The following is a 26,320-nucleotide window of genomic DNA, read 5'->3' on the forward strand; positions in this document are numbered from 1 at the left end:
TTACTTTTTCAGAGGAGTAGACAGATCACCACCACCAGAGCCAGGAAGAGCGCCATCAGGACCAGGAAGAGAGGCAGCCACAGGAGATGAAGAGGAAATCGGAGGAACAACTGAAGAACTCGGGGCGTCCTTAGAACGAGGAGGGGACTCGATAATCCTCTGCCTCCGAGTCTTCAATTCTGACTCGGAAACGATCACGGGGGCAGGAGGATCCACGATAGCACCATCAATAACAACTTTATCAGGATGTAAAGGAGAAAGATCCAAGTCGGGAGCAATAACTCTGACTTGCTCCAGGAAAATCCTCCAAGACTCCTCGGCACCATCAGCGATAGAGTCCTCCAACTCGGTGTACGCATTCCGAGAATTCAGCAAATCCTTCTTCACAGACACAAGATCTTGAAATAAACTCTTATAACTCTCCTGTGCTGTCTTCCTCAAGTTCGCCTCCATGTTACATTGGGCCCGCAGCTTGCTCTCCTTCTCCCGAAGGCTATCTCTCTCCGCCCTCAGTTTAGCTACCTCCTCCTTCAACTCCCTCTCGTGGTCCTGGTAAGAAAGAAGCCTCCCCTCCAACTCTTCAACCTTCGAGGTTACCCCCAAAGAGTTGAGAGGAGTCTTCTCAAAAATGTCCAAAAGCTTCCCACAAACACCCGCCGCCCTAAAACTCTCCTCAGCCAGAGCGGTGAGGTGGTTTCGAACAGAAACATCATCCATACTTATATGAGGATAGATGTTCTTTCGGACGAATGCGAGAGCATCCGCCTTAACCCCACCATCAAAAGAAGAGCCAGACTCTAAAGTCTTGCGCTTCTTCTTCTCCGGCTCAGGAAGAAGTCGGGCGGAAGGGAGTGGCCGAGACAAAGTTGAAGAAATCACAATAGGCTGAGAGGGAGTCCCCACGTTTTGAGGAGGAGGAGGAGGAGGAGGAGGAGAGATGACTGCCCTGGCACCACCTGCCCTGGCCCGGGACTTTGCCTTAGCTTCCTGAACTCTTTGGTAAGATTCCTGAGCATTCTTCCTTGCCATGTCTACAAAAAAGACAAATAGCAAAGATTACAAGTCGGCAAATCAAAGGTCGGCAGATACAAGTCGGAAGAAAGGAATACGTATACTACCTAGTTGCGACTGAACAAAGGTCGGCGACCCTTGGAGGAATTTCCTAGTGTCCAAGTATGGGGCCCTCCCCCACACTTCTCGGAAAAACCCCACAATGGCCGCCTCTACCTCGTCCAGATCGTCTAGGCTGTACTTTTCACAAGGAGAAGCCTCCAGCCAGTATAAGGGAAAGCGAGGGGAGGAGTTGTCGTCCAGAAAAAAGGGGTGGTGACCCTCTACAGCTTGCACTTTGAAAAAGTAATTTTTAAAGTCATGGAAGGACTCGTCAAAAAGGGTAAAAATTCTCCGACCTTGTATGGCTCGGAAGGAAACCCATTGTTGTTTATTGTTTAGCCCACTAAAGGGCTTAGTCATGTGAAAAAGAAAGAAGAAAATCCTCAAAGAGGTCGGGAAGTCCAAAGCATGACTAATAAACTGGTAAATTTTCAAGAAACCCCAAGAGTTGGGATGAAGTTGGGTAGGGGCAACTCGACAGTGGTGTAAAACAGATATCTCAAAATCTGAAAAAGGAAGAAAAATATCCAAACGGGTGATCATACACTCATACATAAAGAAAAAATGAGGGGCCGCCTCATTGGCCCTCCCAAAACAAACCCGGTCTTCCGGACCCGGGATTACCAACTCATATTTTGGCTCGTCCTCCTCCGAAGTACAAACCCTGTGGTGAGTACGAAGGTGAGTAATAAACTCAGCATCGACCAAGGGTTCCTCCCCCAGGACCGTAACATCAACCCACTGAGAAAGAACATCTACAGAAGCCATTTTCTTTTTCTTATAAAAGGTGACAGAAACCTACAAAAAGAAAAAAGAAAAGAAAAATCAAAAAACACGGTCTCTAAAGGGAGGAGACACGAAGCCAAAATCTACAAACCAACCTATCTACCCGCAAAAATAAAAGCATGCAAACACAAGGCGTATCATAAAAGGAGAAAGGCTAACCTTTATCTGAAAAGGTGGAGGTTGAAGGAAGCAGAAGTCTTCAAACGCAAGAATGCAGCACGAACGAAGAACAAAGCAAATTTTAAAAAATTGCAGAAACGAAAAAATGAAAGAGAGTTAAAGTATTTATGAACATGCTAAGGGACATAATGGTAAAAACGGAGCAGTCATTAATGAGAGTGCACCGTTACCGAAGCCATCAATCCCTAAGTGCATCCCTAACGGACACGACGCTTGAATAGACGTAACTGTCAGAAACAAAAGGTCGCGAAAATCACGTCGGTTTAGAAACCCGTGTTTACTCCGAGAAAGTCGGCTACGAACCCGAGTTAAATACTTGAACCCAAGCACTAAAGGAATCTTGGGCTCAAGTAGGGGCACTGTTCATACCCTGGCCCAATAATGAAAGGCCCAGGACCAAATAAAAGGCCTAGTCCAGAGGATTGAGCCTTACTAAGCACCAACCTTCACACTAAGAAGTCAGTGCCAAACCCGACTTACTCCCAAGAAGTCGGGACGGAGAATAGGTGGCAGATAAGCACTCATTCAAATGAGTAACTGCCCCTAAAATCTCTCTAACTACTTTATCGAGCCATATCTTAACCTCCCTAAGATAATGAGACGGTTAACATCCTAAAAATATGGCACTACTCCAACGGTGGTTATTGGCTCACCACTACAAATACACTGACACCCCTCAGGTATCTCTAAGCCCAATACTCTCTAGACCTGCTCACACCCTTGCTAACTTAGGCATCGGAGTGTCTTTGCAGGTACCACCCCCCATTCACTCACGAGCGCAAGTCGGAAGGAGGCCCTAACGTGCAAATCAGCTCGAAAGCCACCATCCGCGGACGATTGGGCCAACCAAAGCCATCCATCTTATTAATCTCCGGTTACCCATCGTAACAATGCTTATGTTCTTTCGGTCATATTTATAAGGCGAAAACTCAAATACAGTTAATTTCATGTGAAGTTAATAATTGAGAGTTATTTAAATGATTTAATAAATTTAACTAAATTATCATTTAAAAATTCGAAACTATCAATTTCAGATGAGAATTTTCACCTATTTATAATGAGGACTTTTCAGGTGATATTCTTTTCCTTTAATATTTATAATGAAAACTTCTCCGATATAGAATGGTCGCGAGGGAAATGTGCACATTATTGTTCAATTTAGTATTTCACATTTTATTTCAATTTATTAATTAAAACGTTTGAGAGAAGGTAGTCCGCATGTATCTTATAATTATATATATATATATATATATATATATTTATATTTATATAAATATACGTATCGCATATGCTTAAAATTTCAGTGTTCAGAAAAGAGATATTTAAACAACACACAACGCATCAAATTAAATATTTAAATCATATCAAGCCAGCAAAGAAAAGACTGAAGACTATAGTTGGTACATTATGGTGATGGTAAGAATAATTAGATATATAATTCATTTTAGTTGTTATGTCAGTTAATAACTCTAGTAGTTTCTATAAATCCAATACAAATTTCATAGACACACAAATATTTTACATTTGATCTTTTACACAAACGCACACAAATATTTTACACTCACACTCACTCGTGTATTAACCTGTGCTATCCATGGAATTAAGGAGAAATATTTAAAATTTGAATTTAAGTTTTTTTTTTTGGTGTCCAAATATCAATTTAAGTATGCTATTGAATTTAGATTTTTGTGTTTAGGAGTGAACGTAAATTAGATCGAATAAGATTGAATATGACCAAAATTTCGATCCGATCCACACTAAAATCATCCGATTGGATCAGAGCCAATATTCGTCGTTTTTAAACTTCATATGCTACTTTTGTATGTACATTGAACAAACCTATTAATTGTGTGAACATGAATGATGGTATTCTTTCTTTTCATATACATAGATATAGATTATAAAGCATGCAACAACAGAATACGGTGGTTTGAGAAAATAAATATTATAGAGATAAAATACATGAGTTTACAAAAAATTACTTAGTAATGGATAAAACCTTCTTGAAGCTAAATGCTAGGAGCCTCAAGGGACTAAAATCTGAATCACTGGAAAGAAAACAAAATTTGGGGTAAATACTCCCAACATGCAAATAGTAGTGCACCCACCTTACTCCCAAGCTGAGACAACATTTGTTGTACCCTCTTGCATTGATTCCAAACCAAAAAGTCCTAAAGCCACAAATACCTTACCCAATTCATAATTCATAATTAGCAAAAAGCCAAAAACACAACACCCTGACCAGATTTATTTGCTTGTTGTCTAAAGTGTTATCTGGGAAAACAATAATTATAGAACAATCTTAAAATATTACTATGATAACTATGAAAATCAAGCTATGACATTGTGGCCGGATAACCAGCTACTTAAATACATATATCATAGTAATATTGTTGTCACTAGTTCCCTTTTTCCCAGATCTTTAAATCCCATGAATCCGTTCCTTTTACCTCATCATACACATGAACTTGAAAATTTGTATGTTTCATCTTCCGAAGTTGCTGCAAAACAGAAAACATAAACAATAAATTAAACTCTTGTATCTACTTTCCTAGTTAAATTCAATAATCAAGAACTGAAAGCATAATAATTATCAAAATGGAAAATTAGAATTTCCACTTGGTCTCAACAGCAACAAAGAAGGGTTGAATCAAGCAATCAACTCCACTGCTTCCAACTCCTAAATTTCCACCAAATCAAATCATCCATTGAAAAAGAAGCCACCACAACTTCAGAGATTCAAACAACTTATGACTGACTCAAGTTGCTGCAGAACAAGCCCTTCAGAAGCACACCCGAATCTGCATTCATGTATTGGATCTCAACAAAAGAAAAGGATTCATTTAAAAAATACAAATTATTCCTTTTACCCAAAATTTGTATGACTTCTCCAAATGTAATAACTAAGATTCCTACAGATAATAACAATCCACATAAAAGAGCTGCATAGCCAAATATCATCATACTTACGTGCATCATTAACTAATGAGATTGTAAAGCGGGTACTAATATTGCAGATCGATGGATTTCGGTTAAAACACCTGAAGTAGCAAAGCCTTGGGTAAAAATAACACTCGGTGCGATTATTGCACTTAAATCGTTTTTATGCTTAGAATAGAACATAACTATATGAATTAATATAGTTAGTATCGATCGATGATCGATGGCATAGATATCCAGTGTGAATCAATTGGTCACTTTTAATTCTTCAAAATATTATAGAAGATGCATGATCCAGCATGTCTTTTCTGTCCTAGTTAATCCCGATTCGACATTAGAAGTATATTGATTTTTCACCAATAACCGAATACCTTTGTTTGTATATACTGCGTCTAGATTTAAAACTGCCTATGCCTAGCCAAGTGAAGGAAGCGGTCATCCCAATTCCATGGTCTGTGAAATTCTCATGGCCAAACCAAGTCATGGAGATGCTGTCTGCTCCTGCTTCATAGGAAAAAAATTACCCCACTTTATGAGCATATATATGATCATAGCTTTCCAACCAGTCTAGCTTTCCTCTTATGTTCCACATCCATTGCACTTGATTTTTTAAAAATGCATTCCTTTAAATCATGGGGTATACATCACAGAGTAAATAATAATAGCATAACAAAACTTATTTGGGAGATTGGATCACAAAAGGTTGGAAAGAACAAACATAGATATGCACATCAAAATATAGGGCCCATAAAGGGGTGTTCGGAATTTGCTTTGTATTCAATCAATTTTATATTCATACACTTCAGGTCATAATAACACAAACCATAACACCAATTATAACTAGATGAGGGAAAGTCCGAATGGGAAGATACTCCCGATGTTATAATGTTCACATGAAAAGCAGAGCGCACAAACTAAGCTCTTAAATTTGGACAAAAAACTAAAAGCTTAAGTTCATAAATCTTAGTCGAAAGATTAAAATAAAATGACACAACTATCACAAATACAAATAAACAACCAAAGCAAGTCATTGTCGACATATTATTCATAAAGTTACAATTAGATCCATAAGGATTTCGACCTCAGACTAATTAGTCGTTAAAGGAAAAAAAAGTATTGTCCTCCATGATAGCAAACGGTGGACATGTATGTCCTTTTGTCATTAGATAGTGCAAAACAAAACGAAGTTGTCAATTTATTTCGTTATCTACAATGGTGCGTGTACCGTTGCAGCCACATGAGCATAGAAATGATATAGTTTTGGACAGTGAAACATTTATTATCTTTTGAGTTTATATATAACATTTATCAACTGCTCTCTATTTACCACAATCCTACCAAAACAGGTGAAATTTCGCTCAAAAGTTGTTATTTACGTGACAATTTTTTATAAATAGACACATCACATTAGTAAACGGTATATAAAATCACTACTGTTAAGATTATGGAGCAAAGAGGAGGTGGTTGGAGCAATTATGGAAGAAGGCGGTCATGAATACCTTTGAATCCCATTCCGCCATGGAACAAGCGCCGCTCCGCTGCCATTAATGTCTCTATCGATGTTTCAATTCGCTATGGTTACCAAACCCATAAATGAACGTTGCTATTAATAGGACAAGAAGCAGCTTGCAAAGCAAGCTTACTGCTTCCACTCCCACCACTTGTACACATCAATTGAAAAAGAAGCCACCAAATTGGGAAAGAACTGCACCACAAACCACATTCCCACACCCAATTTCACCCTCTGAAGAATTTGCAGTGCGAAGAACTCATGGAGTGATGAACCACCCAATTATGGTGCGAGGTGCTGCCACCTCCTACTTCAAGGCCAACAAAATGAGTGAGCTTTACATGTATGTATAGGATTTCTAATGTAGAGATGGGATTGATTTTTCATCCACTATCACAGTGATATCATATTTCTTAATTGAACTTCTTGCCAATCAGGTGGAAGATTATAGTCTATAGATTGTTTTCCATAATGTGCTGAATATCATTTTTGTACTCACTCCAGCTATAACCAGGATCCTTGCTGACCCTATTATCACTCATTAGATCCCTGACAGCCCTTGCATCCTCCCATCTTCCCAAAGAAGAGTACATGTTTGCTAGAAGCACGTAAGATGCCGAATTTAGAGGGTCCAACCGGAAGAGTTCCTCCGCTGCTCTTTTTGCTAAGCTCAAGTTAGTGTGAATGCGGCATGAGCTTAACACCACTTCCCAAACAACTGGATCATCCTTGCATGGCATAGTATCTAGGATCACTTCTACTTCCTGGAATCGCCCTGCTCGGCCGAGGCAATCTATGATGCAAGTGTAATGATCTGACTTTGGCACCACTCCAAATCTTTGCTGAATTGAATTGAATATCTCAACTCCTTCGTCAATCAATGCAGAGTGGCTACAACCAGTTAAGACGGCAACAAAAGTAATATCATCGGGTTTTTCACCAGATGTGATCATGTCCTTGTAAAGGGAAACAGCCTCGTCACCATATCCATTCTGTGCATAACCATGTATCATTTCGTTCCAGGTAACAGTGTCTTGGCATTATATCAAAAAAGTATCTGGCTTGATCCACATTTCCACATTTACAATACATTTCTATAAGAGAACTGCCAACAAATATGTCATCTTCATAACCATCTTTTATGATCTGAGCATGAACCTGGCGTCCCTGGGATAATGAAGAGAGTTTTGCGCAAGAGCTCACAATGGTAGTAAATGAAAACTCTTAAGGATAGAAGCCGCATTGGCGCATCTGCTTAAAGAAAGAGAGCTTCATTGTCCTGAGAATTTATTGAGAACCCTGCTATCATTGAGTTCCAACAAACAACATCTACTTTGGGCAGCTTATTAAATACATTCTTTGAACACTCCATTTTCCCGCATTTTGAATACACATTGATAAGACCACTTGAAACATACTCATCTTCGTAGAACCCAAACTTCTGAGAGGCTGCATGAACCTGTTTTCCAGCCTCAAGAAGTCCCAGTTCCGCAGATGAACTAAGAATAACTGCTAATGTAGTTCGATCAGGAAGCTGATATTGGAATTGCATTTTTCTAAACATTTTTATTGCCTCTTCATGATCTGCATTCTGGCTATAGGCCGAGAGTATAGCATTCCATGAACTCAAACTCGGGCAAGGCATGCTATCAAATATATCACGCCCGGTATTAACATCCCCAGACTTGACACATGCTGCTAGCATATTGATATAAGTAACATCATCCGGTTCATATCCACAACACTGCATTCTCTGGAGATACTCCACAGCTTTCTCACTGTTGCATTTGTTGCCATACCCAGCAATCATCACATTCCAAGAAACAACACTATGCCGACTCACATTTGCGAAAACTTTTTCAGCGCTATCCATGTCCCCTATTTTCGAATACATATCCAGCTTCGAGTTGCTTAAATGGATGTCTCCCTCCAATCCCAGTTTAATTGAGAGTGTGTGCACTTGTTTTCCATGACTCTGATTGCATAGACCAATGTCCCCTTCATCAAATCCTCCTTTTGCGCACACACCCAATATACTGGACAAAGATACAGAATCAACATGAACCCCCTTTTGCAGCATGAGCCTAAACATCTCCAAAGCTTCCTTGACTTGATTCATCTGGGCTAATCCACCCATCATTGTAGTATAGGTAACCTCATTAGGCTCATCAATGTCATCAAAGACACGAATTACATCCCCAGAAAGGCCACACTTAGCATACATGGACAAAAGGGCATTAACTACATAAATGTTACCGTCAAGACCAAGCTTGATCGCAACCCCATGATTTTTCCTACCGCATCCTGCATCCAAAAGAGCACCACAAGCACTAAAAATAGTAGTAAAAGTTATATGGGAAGGTTTAACACCTTGTAGCATAATCAAATCATAGGTCTCCAATGCTTGTCGTTCATAGCCAGCACCTAGCATTGTACTGATCATGGTGTTCAACGAGATGGTGTTCCTTTCAGGCATTTCCAGGAACAAACAACATGCGTCTTGCAAGTTGCGGTTTTTGCAGTAGGCAGCCAAGATGGCGTTCCAAGAGAAGATGTTCCTTTGAGGCATTTTAGCAAACACTTGATGTGCAGAGACAATGTCACCGCAGTTGGAGTACAATTGGACGAGGTTGTTGGAGAGAAAAGTGTCGGAGAAAAGGCCCACTCGGAGGATTCTCGCATGGAGAACCTTGCCGGATGATAGAGCTTTGCTGGCAATGCACGACTGAAGTAGCTTTGCCAAATAGGTACTCTTGCTTTCCATCAATAACTTGCTTCACTTTAAACTTCTCAAGTCAGACTATATAATCTATTATTGGTAGCACTGAAAATAAAAAAAAAAGGACTATCCTGAAACTAAAAATACAACAAAATGAATTCAATTAAAAAAAAAAACGGAGCTGAACCTGTATTTCATTGATTCATGACAATGAACTGAAACTGAGGCTGCAAGCAATGAACCAATTATCTCATTCTAATCAATAATAACTAATTACATCAAATTAAACAAATTATCTAAATCCACATCAAAATTTAAAATTGAAAAAACTGAAAAAATCAGCATAAAAAATTGATAGAATAAAAACTGAAAAAATAAATAAATAAAAAAACAACTCAGCGAAGAGTGAAGTCAGTGAACTCACCCACGCTGCAGAAGCATAAGCAAGAAGACGGCAACGGGAACGAGGAGGAATCACGAGCAGAGGAAGCAGACGCACGGAGGAAGCAGAGGCAAACTAAGACAAGCGGCGCCGAGGACGAGGCGGAGGAGCCAACGGTGACGGCAAGCCGGCAGAGAGAGAGAGAGAGAGAGCGCGCTTCGACACGAGCAGAGCAGAGGAGGGCTTACCAGAGAGAGACGACGAGGAGGAAGGTGAGGGACTGCGAGGTAAGCAGAAGCCGGAGACCGGAGAGGCAAGTCGGCGAGGTGAGTGACGGACGGCAAGGAGAGAAGTGGGAGTGACCTTAGCTCCGTAAGGGACAGCGACGAGGTGAATGACGCGGGCGGTGGTGATGCAGACCCAGAGTCACAACCATGGCAGCAACAACACCACTGCCGGCGGCGATGAAAACCGGAGGATTCCTTCGTTTCTCTGTTACAATTTCATGGGAGAGAAGGAAGGGGCTGGAGTTTGATTCAAAAAAAAAAGGGTGAAAATTTAGGCCCGGTGAATTTCAAGTCAGGTTGACATTTGTTGTTAGATGAAAATTTAGGGTTTTCAGGTATTAATTTTTTTGTGAAATTAACTACATTTAAATTTTTAACAAAAAATAAATTTTGTTTGGGTTAGAGTTAGATTTTAAATTTAAGAGTATTATGTTGTAAAATAAAGGATATATAAAATAAAGATGTATAAATAGAAGACTCTATTATTAATATAATTAGCTCAATAATTTTTATATATATATAATAATATTATATGTTGTATTGTGTATATATATACAAAGATAAGAAAAAGTATTAAAAATAAAGAGAGAGAGATTTGCATTTGATACTATCTCAATATAATAAAGATGGTTAATATTACTATTAATATTATATGTAAAGAGTAATAGAAAATAGAATTTAAAATACTTATAAAATAAAAGAAGAGAAAGAATTGTAATAGAAATATAAGGAGAAGAGTATTTGATTGTAACATAAAAAGAGAATAATATTAAGTTGTTGTAAAGAGATAGAGAAAGGGAAGTATTTGTATCTGTTGTTATTGTTGTGTACGTATAATCACAAACCCATGCCCTATTTATACTTGTCCAACATTCACCTTTTCAAACTTCATTAATATAAAGTCTACCATGGGGAAACAAAGCACCGCATATATTTAATATTGCACAGCCCAATGTTAACTTGATGGACATTCATTCTTATCGTAACACTCTCCCTTGAATGTCCATTTAGGATTATTGCCTCGTTAAAACCTTACTAAAGGAAAACCCTGTGGGAAAAACCTTAGTGAAGGAAAAAGAGTACAATATCCTTTGTGATGGAGACTGCCTCATTAAAAACCTTGTCAAGAAAAACTCAATGGGGAAAAAAAACTTGACCAAGGAAAAAAGAGTACAGTCTCCCCCTCTTGCCGACATCATTTAATGTCTCGAAATCGGCGCATCCCAATCTCATGTACCAATCTTTCAAAGGAGGATTTTGGGAGTGACTTTGTAAATAAATCTGCCAGATTGTCGCTTGAGCGGATCTGTTGGACATCAATCGTCCCTTGATTTTGAAGATCATGAGTGAAGAAGAATTTAGGAGAAATATGCTTTGTTCTATCACCTTTGATGTATCCACCCTTAAGTTGAGCAATGCATGCTGTATTATCTTCAAACAGGACAGTTGGAGCTATCTTATGATCAATCAGTCCACATGATGACAGAATATATTGAATCAGACTCCTCAGCCAAAAACACTCGCGACTAGCTTCATGAATCGCCAGTATTTCAGCATGATTAGAGGAGGTTGCTGCTATCGTCTGTTTCGTGGACCTCCATGATATAGCTGAACCGCCATATGTGAATAGGTATCCTGTTTGAGATCTCCCTTTATGTGGATCAGACAGGTATCCGGCATCTGCATAGCCAATTAGTTGTGACTTGGATCCGTAGGGATAAAATAATCCCATATCAACCGTTCCATGAAGATATCGAAAGATTTGTTTGATTCCACTCCAATGTCTTCTGGTTGGAGAGGAACTATATCTTGCTAGTAAATTCACAGCAAATGATATATCGGGTCGCGTATTATTAGCAAGATACATTAGCGCTCCAATGGCACTAAGATATGGTACTTCAGGACCAAGGATATCTTCATTCTCTTCTTTAGGACGAAATTGATCCTTTTTCACATCTAAAGATCTTACAATCATTGGGGTACTTAATGGATGTGACTTATCCATATAAAATCTCTTCAAGATCTTTTCTGTGTATGTTGTTTGATGAATAAAGATCCCACTTTTTATATGCTCGATCTGCAGGCCGAGACAAAATTTAGTTCTTCCAAGATCTTTCATCTCAAACTCTTCTTTTAGAGTTTTTATAATTGTTGGAATCTCTTCAGGAGTCCCAATGATATTTAAATCATCAACGTACACAGCAATTATAATGAATCCAGAAGCAGTTTTCTTTATGAAAACACATGGGCAGATATCATCATTCTTGAAACCGTTTTTGGCCAGATACTCAGTAAGACGATTATACCACATTCGTCCAGATTGCTTTAGACCATATAAAGATCTTTGCAATTTGACTGAGTATAACCCTTGTGAATATTCACTGGATGATTTAGATATCTTTAGTCCTTCAGGGACTTTCATATAGATATCCCGATCTAATGAACCGTATAAATAGGCTGTTACCACATCCATTAAATGCATATGCAGTTTATGATATGCAGATAAACTAACCAAATAACGCAATGTTATCGCATCCACTACAGGGGAATACGTTTCTTCATAATCTATACCGGGCCTTTGTGAAAAACCTTGTGCCACAAGTCGGGCTTTATAGCGCACAACTTCATTTTTCTCATTTCGTTTTCTCACAAATACCCACTTATATCCAACAGGTTTTACATCTTCAGGTGTACGGACTACAGGTCCAAAGACTTCACGTTTTGCAAGTGAGTCTAATTCAGCCTTCATGGCTGCTTCCCATTTTGGCCAATCATTTCTTTGTCGACATTCTTCGACTGATCTTGGCTCAAGATCCTTACTTTCATGCATGATATCTGATGCCACATTATATGCAAATATTTCATTGACAATTGTCTTATTTCGGTCCCATTTTTCTCCTGTAAAGACATAATTTATCGAGATCTCGTCATTTTCACAATTTTCAGGTACCTGAACGTCTTCTGGCGTTATATCAGAATTTTGGACAACTGCAGGTGTCTTTACTATGTCTTTTTCAACAGGAATATTATTTACCTTTTTTCTCTTTCGAGGATTTTTGTCTTTAGAACCGACAGGCCTGCCACGCTTCTGGCGTGTAGTTGCTTCCGTGGCTATTTGCCCTACTGGGACATCAATTCGAATTGGGACATTTTCCGCCCTGCCACGCTTCTGGCGTGAATTTGCTTCAGTGGCTACTTGTCCTACTGGGACGTCAATTCGAATTGAGGCATTTTCCGCTGGTATATAAGATTTGGTTATCCTCTTTGTATCGGAAAATGCATCAGGCAATTCATTTGCTATTCTTTGCAAATGTATAATATTTTGAACTTCTAGTTCACATTGCCCTGATCGAGGATCTAAATGCATCAACGATGATGCATTCCAATTAAGTTCCTTTTCAGGAAGCTTATTCTCTCCCCCTAATGTTGGAAAGTTTGATTCATCAAAATGACAATCCGCAAACCTGGCTTTAAATACATCTCCAGTTTGTATCTCAAGATACCTCACTATAGAGGGAGAATCATATCCAACATATATTCCCAATTTTCTTTGGGGTCCCATTTTGGTGCGATTAGGTGGTGCAATGGGAACATATATTGCACAACCAAATATTCTTAAATGGGAAATATTTGGCTGCTGGCCAAAAGCTAATTGTATAGGAGAGAATTGATGATAACTCGTTGGCCTCAAACGAATAAGTACTGCGGCATGTAAAATAGCATGCCCCCAAACCGAGGTTGGGAGATTTGTTCTCATAAGCAAGGGTCTAGCAATTAATTGGAGGCGCTTAATAAGTGATTCTGCTAACCCATTTTGTGTGTGAACATAAGCTACTGGATGTTCAACACTTATTCCATTAGCCATACAATAAGCATCAAAAGCTTGGGAAGTAAATTCACCAGCATTATCAAGACGAATTGCTTTAATTGAATTTTCTGGAAATTGTGCTTTTAATCGAATAATTTGAGCCAATAATCTCGCAAACGCCAGGTTGCGAGAAGATAATAAGCACACATGTGACCATCTCGAAGATGCGTCTATTAGGACCATAAAATATCTAAAAGATCCACATGGTGGATGAATAGGTCCACATATATCACCTTGAATCCTTTCTAGGAATTCAGGAGACTCAAATCCAATCTTTACTGGTGATGGCCTTAAAATTAACTTTCCCTGAGAACATGCAGCACAACAAAATTCACTAGTTTTAAGAATCTTCTGGTTCTTTAGTGAATGTCCATGAGAGTTTTCAATAATTCTTCTCATCATGGTTGTTCCCGGATGACCCAAACGGTCGTGCCAAGTTATGAATTCATTTGGGCTAGTAAACTTCTGGTTTACAGTGGCATGTGATTCAATTGCACTAATCTTGGTATAATACAGCCCAGATGAAAGTGAGGGTAATTTTTCTAATATAACTTTCTTATTTGAATCATGAGTTGTGATATATAAATACTCATGATTTCCCTCATTCATCGTCTCAACATGATATCCATTTCGGCGAATATCTTTGAAACTCAACAAGTTCCTCAGAGACTTGGTAGATAATAGTGCATTATTTATTATAAATTTTGTTCCTCCAGGAAACAAAATTATAGCTCTTCCGGAGCCTTCTATCACATTGCCTGAGCCAATAATAGTATTAACATATTCCTCTTTTGGCACAAGATGGGTAAAATATATATCACTTTTGAGAATAGTGTGCGAACTTGCACTATCCGCAAGGCATACATCTTCATTACATATCCTTGCCATTCTTCAAAAACAAATAATAAAATGAGTAATATGCACAGTTAAATTGAATACTTGATCAGAATTATTTTTCTAAGAAACACTGTACATAAGATAATGTCATATACTGAAATTTTATTTTAAAATTTGACACATTTAATAATTTCAAAATTCATATTAATATTTCATTATTTATGTACATCACATTTGAAACTTAAATACATAGAAAATAAAACTTGACAATAAGTTCTTTACATTATTTATTTACATATATACTTCACAACCCCACATATTAAACTATTCCATCATTGATCAAATGACCAATATTTCCTTCAGGGTCCTCAAAGAAATCAGATACATCATAATGAGCGGTGGAGTTCTCAACATCATTTGAAACAAAATTTGTTTCCTTTCCTTTGTCGTTCTTTTTCAAAGATGCCTGGTAAAGATCGACTAGGTGCCTTGGGGTACGACAGCTACGTGACCAATGACCCTTTCCACCACAGCGGAAACACTTCTCCTCGGTTGATTTATTCTGCCCGATATTCCTTTTTTTGTCCCACTTCTGGTGAGATCCTCTCTTTTGAACATAATTCTTTTTCCTTCCATAATTTTTCTTGTTATTAAAAGCTTGCCATTTACCTCTTCTGGGGTAATGATTTGCCGCATTTACTTCAGGAAATGGGGCGGCGCCAGCTGGGCGCGCTTCATGATTTTTCAATAACAACTCATTGTTGCGTTTGGCAACAAGAAGGTAAGAAATTAACTCAGAATATTTTTTAAACCCTTTCTCTCGATACTGCTGCTGCAGGAGCACATTCGAGGCATGGAAGGTTGAGAAAGTTTTCTCCAACATATCATGATCAGTTATTTTTTTTTCCACACAATTTCATTCGTGAGGTGATTCGAAACATTGCAGAATTATATTCATTTATAGATTTAAAATCTTGTAAACGCAAATGCGTCCATTCATATCGGGCCTGAGGAAGTATCACCGTTTTCTGATGATTATACCTTTCTTCAAGGTCTTTCCAAAGATCTGCAGGATCTTTTAATGTAAGATATTCATTTTTCAATCCCTCGTCAAGATGACGACGAAGAAAAATCATGGCTTTGGCTTTATCCTTCTGGGATGCATTATTTTCAGCCTTAATGGTATCTCCAAGATCCATTGAATCAAGATGGATTTCAGCATCTAATATCCATGATAAATAATTGTTTCCAGATATATCAAGAGCATTGAATTCAAGATGAGAGAGCTTCGACATAATGAAAATATTACCTGAGTCTTCCTAAAAATTTGATCAGAGTCTCGTGCTGATAACGTGTTGTAAAATAAAGGATATATAAAATAAAGATGTATAAATAGAAGACTCTATTATTAATATAATTAGCTCAATAATTTTTATATATATATAATAATATTATATGTTGTATTGTGTATATATATACAAAGATAAGAAAAAGTATTAAAAATAAAGAGAGAGAGATTTGCATTTGATACTATCTCAATATAATAAAGATGGTTAATATTGCTATTAATATTATATGTAAAGAGTAATAGAAAATAGAATTTAAAATACTTATAAAATAAAAGAAGAGAAAGAATTGTAATAGAAATATAAGGAGAAGAGTATTTGATTGTAACATAAAAAGAGAATAATATTAAGTTGTTGTAAAGAGATAGAGAAAGGGAAGTATTTGTAACTGTTGTTATTGTTGTGTACGTATAATCACAAACCCATGCCCTGTTTATACTTGTCCAACATTCACCTTTTCAAACTTCATTAATATAAAGTCTACCATGGGGAAACAAAGCACCGCATATATTTAATATTGCACAGCCCAATGTTAACTTGATGGACATTCATTCTTATCGTAACATATTAGTGTAATTTTAAATATTTTAGTGATTTATAAGAAGAGTAGATAGTTAAATTAGTCCTAAACTCATTCTCTAAGTTAATTAGGGAAAATTTTTTAATTAAATTCGTCTTTTAAAAATTTTAAATTAATCATTTTAGTCTTTCTTTTAATTAACAAATTTTGGCACCGTCAATAAAAAAAACAGAAGAAATAATGCGATTAATTTAGAATCTTTGAACGACGAATTTGATAAAAAAATATTCAAAAACTAATTTAAAAAATAAATGATCTTTTACAAACAAATTTGATCATTTACTCTTTATAAGAAATACAAAAAGACAGTAGAATAACGATTTCTAGCACTCCAAAAGTAAATCAAGTTCAGACATAAAAGTCATTACAAGTTAATTATACTAAATGAAATACTTCACATACATGATTAAAAGTGACAAAGCAGTGTTTCAAAATCACAAGAGTTTAAGCATAGACTAATTTCCCGGACGAAGAAAGCAATTTTAAACCCATTAAGTTCCTCCAACCAAAAGAATCCATTAAGACCCGAATCCAATTTTAAATTCAATTTTTTTAATAAAAAATAATTAATATTATAAAAATTAATAATTATATACTTTTTAAATATAATTTTTTAAATTTTTATTGTTTATTTTATTTTATTTTACACTTATTTATATATATATATATATAAATTATGTGATTTATAAATTTCATAAAATAAAAATAATTTTATTTATAAATATCATTTTAAATAATTTTATTAAAATTAAAAATAAAAAAATTATATGATAATTTGATTTTTTTATTTATATTTAATTTTTTAATTATTATTTTTTAGATTAATTTTAATTAATTTTACTGATTTTGTTTTTAAAAAGTTAAGAGGACTAGTTTGTTAGCCCACCAATTTACTATAAAACATAGTGGACTAATCTTTTAAGTCAGTTTTACTTAGCCAAATAGAGTGGTCTGTCTCGTTTTTTAGACAAATTTTTATAGAGTAGGACAAACTACCAATTTTATTATTCCTAATTAAAAATTATAATGAGTTTGAAATAATATATAATTTATCTAAAAATCAAAAAATTAAAAACACTTAAAATATTAATTTACATTTTAATAACATTAAAATATTAAAATATTAGTATAATTTATTTAAAAAATACTTTATATTAATGTATCTATGTGTCACACAAAATATTAAAAGAAAAAGTATAGATACACAATAAAAATATTAAACAATACGAATAATAGATATATCGGATGTTTGTTTTACTAGGTGTATAGATGGTTATTTTAATATTAAGATTTAGATAGTTAATTTAAAAGTATAGTGTGTTTTTATTTGATTGATGGTTGTTTATATTGTTCAAAATAGTCATTGTTTATCTAACACTCCTCGTATTAAAATTAGTATATCTATGTATTCCGTATCGTATCATTTTCATATTCATATAAATATATGTTTTATAACTTGAACCATTTTTACTAAGAAATTAGATTTTAAATCTATCAAATAAGTCCTCAAGATTACAACACACATTAAAGAATGTAAAATGAACCATACATCAATCAAACAATTTAAACACCTCCCTAACTCCCCACCCCAAAAAATGAAAACACAAAAATTACAAAACCTATCATAGTTTAATTTATTTGGTCACATATAATACATACCTCCCAAACACATAAAATTGACTCTATAACATGCTACATAATATATACCTAAAAACCCATAAATGCCAAGATGAAGATCAAAGTGAAAGTAGCAGCAGTAGTAACCACCGGCGGCGACCGAGACGGCAGTGGAGAAGGGGCCCCAGAGGAGGAGCTAGGGACAATAATGGACAACTTCTGTCCTTGAATGCAATGTGTGCCAAAGCTGCAAATATAGTAAAATTGGCCTTCCTTGTTAAGGATGAAGTTGGCAGGGCTATTCATTGTTGTGTTGATTGCATTTTCTGGACTGCAAATGTCGTAGGAATCTTTTGGCACTTCAACCACATTATGTTGGTTCATAGTGAAATCAAACACTACAAAACCATACGGATATTAATTAATTAATAGAAGACAATAATTAAAGATGAAGAGGAAAAAGGTTGGACTAGTTTAATTAACTTTCAACTTTTCATTAATGTATTGGGTGATATAAGAGAAATTTTCTTAGTTTTTTTATTAAATATTAAATTGTATTTATTTTTATTAGCATCAAAATCTTTCAAATACTAATTTAATAATTTATTCTACTGAATTATAAATATATAGATATAACAAGATTGAGATACAGATAAAAAATGTGAATGATTTTTGAAGAAAAACGAAACATGCATATATCTCTATCATGGAATTCTTGCTCCAAGATTAACTTTTCGATGTTTACCATAAAATCTAAAAATTTGGTGTCTAATTATCGAAAAAAAATTATTAATATTTAAAATTTATCATATAAAATAAATTCAACAAAAATTTCAACCCCAAATAACCTATTATATGGGGAAAAATTTTTCTTTGCAAGTATCCGGATGAGGGAAAAATTTTCTCATAGAGAGGTGTCCCTTGCTCTTGCCCTGCCTCCTTGTCATCTATGTATATGTGACACTCTTATTTAGATGTGTCTAAATTAATTTTCTTAGAAAATTACTCAATATTATCATAATATTTACATTCTTGATTGGGCATAATAATTACGGTTTTAAATTTCCGTTTAAATTTACTCAAATTTGGAGAACAAAATCCTCTCCAACTCCACATGTCTTTTCTGTGAAATCTCTCATATTTAGCTTAGACTCAGCTTTTTTTTAAGATTGATTTGATAAAATATTTATTTTTCGAACATAGTTTATTAAAATTAATTTTTGAAAGAGAGTTTTTTAAAAAGGTTTAATTACTTTGTTAGTCTCTATAATTTCGTGAAAATTTTAATTAAGTTTCTATATTTTTTTCTTTTAATTGGATCTCTGTACCAAATTTTTATTTTCAATTAAGTTCCTTTTAACAGTAATTAGTTTAATTATATAGGGACCCAATTAAAAAAAATTGGTGCAGAAATCCAAATAAAAAAAATATAAAGACCCAATTAAAAAAAAATTTAGTCATCTCAATTAAAAGAAAAAATAGTAGATTTTTTAATTTTAATAAATATAAATTAATTTTAAAAAAATATCACTTTCAGTGCTTTAAAATATACAAATAATATCATTTAATATTTTTGCTTTACCAAATATAAAATAAGATGCTTATACTTTTAAAAACACAAACAATTTTTAAAGAAGTTTTACAGAAGTCAAGTTTTAATCAATTTAAAAGATATTTACATGTATATATCATTTAAAATTTAAAAAAAATGCGAGTAATGTGTACGCAGTTTTACAAATAGTTGAAATTTGCATGTAACATCATATAAAATCTCATAGGAAATAAGTATACTCTATCTATGATATATTTAATGATATAGTAATTAAATTTTAACCTTGCTTACCTAAGATATCTCCGAGGGAAAATCTCTGGTTATTTGCCCAATCTTGGTATTCATAATCATTTGATGGAATCTTCCAATCTTCACTGCCTCCAACAACATGACGTGTTTGCGCTTCTGCGAATTGAAGAATAGCTAACATATTTGTTCATACCCTGACCCAACGCTAAGATCCAGGTCCAAACGACAGACCCAACTCACAAGGTTGGACTTCTCAGTACACCGACCTTCTCTTAAGAAGTCGGTGCTCCCCACGACTTGATCCAACGAAGTCGGAAGCAGAGATTAGCTGGCAGATAATAACTGCCCCTAATATCTCTCAATCCACTTCCAGAAGCTATATCGTAACCTCCCTAAGATAAATGGACAGTTATCCATCTTAAAAGGTGGAACTACTCCAACGGTGGTTATTGGTTCACCACTATAAATACACTGACACCCCTCAGGTATCTCTAAGTCCCAATACTCTCTAGACATGCTCACACATTTGCTGACTTAAGCATCGGAGTGTCTTTGCAGGTACCACCCCCCATTCTCTTACACGTACAAGTCGGATGGAGGCCCTAAAGACGCAAACCAGCTCGAAGGCTTCCTTCCTCAGACGATTGGGCCAACCCAATGAGTCTAGCCCATTAATCTCCGATTACCCAACGTAACATTGACGCCATTGCTGGAGACCCGAGAGATCAACCAGTAATGGCAGACAACTCACCAGAAGATGGTCATACATCGTCTGATTCCGAACAAGAAAATCCAGATATCGGAAACAATGACGTGGACCTGACCCTTCACCAAGGAACCAACGACCAGCATAGAGAAGGCACCTCTGGGCTTAAGAACCCAAAGGTGAATTCCTCGGAGGGACGAGAGTTCGGAAAGGAAGGGCCACCCCATGCAACCGAGCTAATGGGGCTGGTCCACGGCCACCAAGGTCGTTTGGAACAACTAGAACAGGAACTAGAACGACAACAAGAGGCAGAGCGAAAACTCAGGGAAGAGATAGACCGAGTTAGAAGAAAAACTCTTGAAGCTTGAATCCTCCCTTAAAAGTCGGAACTCCCGTGGCGACCGAGAATAGTCGCCCCTGGAAGGAGATGACCCGTTCAGTGAGGACATAATGAGGGCAAAAGTTCTAAGAAACTTCAAAAACTCTGATATGAACCTCTATGACGGAACCACAAACCCGAAGCATCACTTAAGCAATTTCAAAAGTCGGATGTATCTAGCTGATGCTTCTGATGCAACTCGCTGCAAAGCTTTTCCGACCACCCTGTCGAAAGCAGCGATGAAGTGGTTCGATAGCCTCCCTCCAAGGTCGGTCACCAGCTTTGAGGACCTCTCGAGAAAATTCCTAATGTGGTTCTCCATCCAGAAGGATAAAGTAAAGCACGCGCCGAGTCTCCTGGGAGTTAAGTAGGAGGTCGGGGAAACCCTACGTGACTACATGGAAAGGTTCAACAAAGCGTGTTTGGAAATTCAAGACCTGCCCACAGAGGCAGTTATTATGGGGTTAGTAAATGGACTTAGAGAGGGCCCATTCTCTCAGTCCATATCAAAAAGGCACCCCACCTCTTTGAGTGATGTACAAGAGAGAGTAGAAAAGTACATCAACATGGAGGAAAATGCCAGACTACGGGAGCCCAGCTGGCGACAGGGGTCTCCTCACTCAGCAAAAGAAAGAGAAAGGGAGCCCAAGAAAAAAGAGGAGGTCGGCCCCGATAGGCCGAGGAGATATCACTCCTATACTCCTCTAAAAGTCTCCCTAGTGGACGTATACAGAGAAATCTATAATACTGAAAGGTTGCCACCTCCTAGACCCATCAAAAACAAAAAGGGAGGAAGTCGCAGCGACTACTGTGAGTACCATAAGATGTATGGCCACTCAACAAATAATTGCTACGACCTTAAAAATGTGATAGAAAGGTTGGCCAGGGAAGGCCACTTGATAGATATCTCATGAAAAGGTCGGAAAATCCCAGAAAAAGAAAGCGAGATGATGAAGACAGAAGAGACCCACCACCACAAACCCCGAGAGACACATACATATGATCTCTGGAGGATTTGCAGGAGGGGGGCTCACTAAATCATCTCACAAAAGACACCTGAAGCGAGTTTATCAAGTTGAAAACGAATCTCCCGATCTCCCAACCATCTCGTTCACCAAAGAGGACGGACAGGGGACCATGCCCGGGCATGACGATCCGGTGGTGATAACCATGATCTTGGCAAATGCCAACCTCCACAGGACCTTGGTGGACTAAGGGAGTTCGGCATAATACTTTTTAAGCCCGCATTCGACAATTTAGGGTTGGATGAAAGGGAGCTAAAAGCTTACCCGGACACCCTGTATGGACTAGGAGACATGCCAATTAAGCCACTGGGATACATCCCCCTCCACACGACCTTTGGAAAGGGAGAAAATTCCAAAACTATGAGCATCAAATTTATCATCATCGATGTCGGGTCGGCGTATAACGCCTTAATCGGCAGGACTACGTTAAATCGGCTCGGAGCGGTGGTGTCAACCCCTCACATTTGCATGGAATTTTCAACACCTAAGGGAATAGCAACGGTACGAGGAGACCAGAAATTGGCAAGAAAATACTACAATGAAAGCTTAAACCTCCGAGGAAAGAGCAAGGAAGTTCACACCATAGAGCTCGGGGGAATAAAAGCTAGGGAAGAGCTGCGACCGCAACCGGGTGGAAGAACCGAAGAGGTTCAAATCAGAAAAGATGAAGGAAAAAACACCAACATAGGGGCCAGCCTAGACGAAGATTTGAAACAAATGCTGATAAAGCTCCTGCGAGATAATTCCGACCTCTTTGCTTGGAAAGCTTCCGACATGGCAGGGATAGACTCTCAGCTCATGTCCCACAAGCTGTCAATACACCCCGGATCATGACCCGTACAGCAGCGCAGGCGCAAGCTCGGAACAGAACAAGCTCGGGTGGTGGAAGAGCAAGTACAAGCCCTCTTGCAAGCCGACTTCATCCGAGAGGCCAAGTACCCGGCATGGCTAGCAAATGTAGTACTAGTCAAAAAGCAAAACGGCAAGTGGAGGATGTGCGTCGACTACACCGACCTAAACAAAGCATGCCCCAAAGACCCATATCCACTTCCCAGTATTGACGCCCTAGTAGACGCAATCTCAGGGTATCAATACTTGTCATTTATGGATGCTTACTCGGGATACAACCAAATCCCGATGTACAAACCAGATGAGAAAAAAACTTCATTCATCACACCTATAGCAAACTACTGCTGTGTGGTGATGTCATTTGGATTAAAAAATGTCGGGGACACATATCAAAGGTTGATGAATAAAGTGTTCGCTCCCCACATTGGGAATTTAATGAAGGTCTACGTAGATGACATACTGGTGAAAACTAAGGAGGAAACCGACCTCTTGACAGACCTCTCGCAAGTTTTCAACACCGTAAGATCACATGGGATGAGACTAAATCCCACAAAATGTACCTTTGCAGTGGAGGCGGGAAAGTTTTTAGGGTTCATGCTAACACAAAGGGGAATCGAAGCAAACCCCAATAAGTGCAATGCTATCCTGGAAATGAAAAGCCCGACTTGTCTGAAGGAGGTCCAACAATTAAATGGAAGGCTTGCTGCCCTTTTCAGATTTCTGGCGGGATCGGCACTAAGATCCCTTCCACTATTGTCTCTACTAAGAAAATGATGTCAATTCGAATGGACTCCATAATGCGAAGAAGCTTTTCGGGAGTTCAAAAAATTCTTGAGCCAGCCCCAATCCTGACCCGACCTGTGGTCGGGGAAGAGCTTGTCCTATACCTGTCAGTAGTAGACAGAGCTATAGCATCAGCCCTAATACGGAAAGATGAAGTCGGACAACATCTTGTATACTTCACCAGCAGAGTTCTACAAGGCCCAGAACTAAAGTATCAAAAACTTGAAAAGTTTGCATACTCCTTAGTAGTAGCCTCACGCCGATTACGGCCGTATTTCCAAGCACACATGATAAAAGTCCGAACGAACCAGCCCATGCAGCAGGTCCTTCAGAAGACGAACATTGCGGGAAGAATGGTTCAATGGGCAATAGAACTCTCCGAGTTCGACTTGAAATATGAAGCCCGAATGGCGATAAAAGCTCAATGCCTCACCGACTTCCTAGCAGAATATGCGGGAGATCAAGAGAAGAAATCTACTACATGGGAGTTACATGTAGATGGGTCCTCCAATAAAGTCGGAAGCGGGGCAGACATAATATTGGTCAGCGAAGGGGGAACACAAATCGAAGTTTCCCTCAAATTCGAGTTTCCAGCCTCCAACAATCAGGCATAATATGAAGCCTTGATTGTAGGGTTAAAGCTGGCAGAAAAAGTCGGTGCAACCAAAGTAATGATATTCAGCGACTCTCAAGTGGTGACCTCCCAAATAAACGGAGAGTATCAGGCCAAAGATCCTACCATGAAAAAATACTTGGACAAAACCTTGGAGTACCTTAGGCGCTTTGAAGAAACCGAGATAAAGCATATAACTCGGGACCTCAACAGCAGGGCAGACGCCCTCTCCAAGCTAGCAAGTAGCAAACCAGGAGGGAACAACAGAAGTCTGATTCAAGAAACTCTCCCTAAACCCTCCGTAGACAAAACGGAGGCTGTTCAAGACATCTTTAAAACCACCGGATTAGACCTCGGATGGATGAAATCCTTAATTGAACAACAGCTTAGAATTAGAGAAGGCTTATGAACCTAACTGAGAGCATAAATTTACAAAAATCTCATTAATTAAAAACTAATTTTTGGTAGTTAATTTTAACCAATATTTAAAAAAAATCTTTATTTTTATATTCGCAAACTCATTATTTCTGATATTTTTTCTTTTTCTTTTCAATACCATAATTATACTCATTGTCGTTGCTTTCTTTTACCATTATAAATATTAAATTTTAAATTTTAAATTTTTCAAAAAATAAGAATTAAAAAAATAATATTAATATATAGTAAAAGAAATAGTTGATCTAAAAGTTAATTTCCTAGCTAAGCATTTTCTACATGTATATATATGAATCTCTACCTTCATTTAGTTATAACTAACTTACAATAGAAGGAATGTTAGTTAAATGGGAAACTAACTACAACAAACTTAACTAACTTCTAACACAGCTAATCTAATAATACCAGAGACAGTATATCTCTACCATTAATGTATACCATAACTCAACCAAACATATCAGAATAATACAAGATAAATCCAAACAATTTAATTAATTCAATATTATTAACAATAATCTTTATGAATTCATATATACCAAATTAAACTCTCTCAAAATAAATTTAACCAGGTTACGTTGTCCCAATAATTATATGTGTGTGTGTGTGACATGAAATTTGGTACCCATTTTAATTAAAACCAGTGCCTGCCTACTTATTAGGTTATTAACGAATGAAAAAGACCTCTAAACAAAAGTAACTAATTAATTCATTAATACACATTTAATTATATGTTAAACTAATAATTAACTAAGAAATATGACAACAACTCATCATCATCATCACTTTCAATTGATACCCATTTTATTTGAATATAATAATATATATCTGAACAAAAGTTAACATTGATAATCTATATATATCGCTTAGCTTGTTGGTACCAATATCCACTTCATGCATGTATAATATATAGTAGTAGTTGTCTGTTCTATATAATAAAAAAAAAAATAGAAGAAATTAAAAAGAGAGAATATTCTAACACATGTAAGTGATTCAGTAATTTATTAGGTGATGGTCTGAAATTAACTTAAATATTAGGAATGCCTAATTAATTGTTATTCATGAATCATGACGACATGCGTATTGAAATAATGTTATTATATTTGGAAGCTACTCAAATAAAAACGTTTAAAATATTTTTTTTTAAAGATATTTTTTAAAAATTAAAATTTAACATATTTAATTAATTAAACTGTATTATTTTTATCATAATTAGATCGGACAAATCAGTTTGACCAAAAAATTGATTAACCAAATTTTAAACTAATATAATTTTTTTTATAAGAAATGATTACAATATCCCTATTATAGAAAATTACTAATATATATATATATATATATATATATATATATAAATTTTAAAAATTCTAAATCTTAACCCCTGTTAGCTTAGAGAGAAGAGAATGATTAAAATTTAGAATTTTTAAAATTAATAATATATAATAAGAGTATTGTAGTCATTTTTTATAAAAAATATTAATTTAGATCAATTCAAAATTTCGTTCATTAACTTTTTGGTCAAATTAATTTGTCTGATTTAATTTTGACAAAAATAATACAATTTAAT

General features: G+C 36.5%; 2 protein-coding genes and 1 pseudogene across 2 annotated transcripts; all 3 read right to left on the reverse strand.

Moving 5' to 3' along the window:
- On the reverse strand, positions 1–1,029 carry LOC130948280 (allergen Asp f 7 homolog). The gene is made up of 2 exons (XM_057876996.1): positions 810–1,029; positions 1–179 (listed from the first exon to the last, which is right to left on the reverse strand). The coding sequence occupies exons 1-2, from the start codon at positions 1,027–1,029 to the stop codon at positions 1–3; spliced, it is 399 nt and encodes a 132-aa protein (XP_057732979.1).
- A 3,022-nt stretch (positions 1,030–4,051) lies between these two features.
- LOC130947762 (pentatricopeptide repeat-containing protein At4g20770-like) lies at positions 4,052–9,387 on the reverse strand (annotated as a pseudogene).
- Positions 9,388–18,255: 8,868 nt separating this feature from the next.
- On the reverse strand, positions 18,256–20,147 carry LOC130948281 (umecyanin-like). Its single transcript, XM_057876997.1, has 2 exons — positions 20,009–20,147; positions 18,256–18,563 (listed from the first exon to the last, which is right to left on the reverse strand). The coding sequence occupies exons 1-2, from the start codon at positions 20,145–20,147 to the stop codon at positions 18,256–18,258; spliced, it is 447 nt and encodes a 148-aa protein (XP_057732980.1).
- Between the last annotated feature and the right edge of the window lie 6,173 nt (positions 20,148–26,320).

Source organism: Arachis stenosperma, chromosome 9 (assembly GCF_014773155.1).
Source record: "Arachis stenosperma cultivar V10309 chromosome 9, arast.V10309.gnm1.PFL2, whole genome shotgun sequence".
Classification (NCBI taxonomy): domain Eukaryota; kingdom Viridiplantae; phylum Streptophyta; class Magnoliopsida; order Fabales; family Fabaceae; genus Arachis; species Arachis stenosperma.

Excerpts from the sequence above, each read along its gene's own strand:
- LOC130948280 (XM_057876996.1), bottom strand. The coding sequence starts at position 1,029 with ATGGCAAGGAAGAATGCTCAGGAATCTTACCAAAGAGTTCAGGAAGCT. Across the intron at positions 180-809 it reads TGAGCCGGAGAAGAAGAAGC|AATTGAAGACTCGGAGGCAG; the intron begins GCAAGACTTTAG and ends TTTCCGAGTCAG.
- LOC130948281 (XM_057876997.1), bottom strand. The coding sequence starts at position 20,147 with ATGTTAGCTATTCTTCAATTCGCAGAAGCGCAAACACGTCATGTTGTT. Across the intron at positions 18,564-20,008 it reads TTCCCTCGGAGATATCTTAG|TGTTTGATTTCACTATGAAC; the intron begins GTAAGCAAGGTT and ends ATGGTTTTGTAG.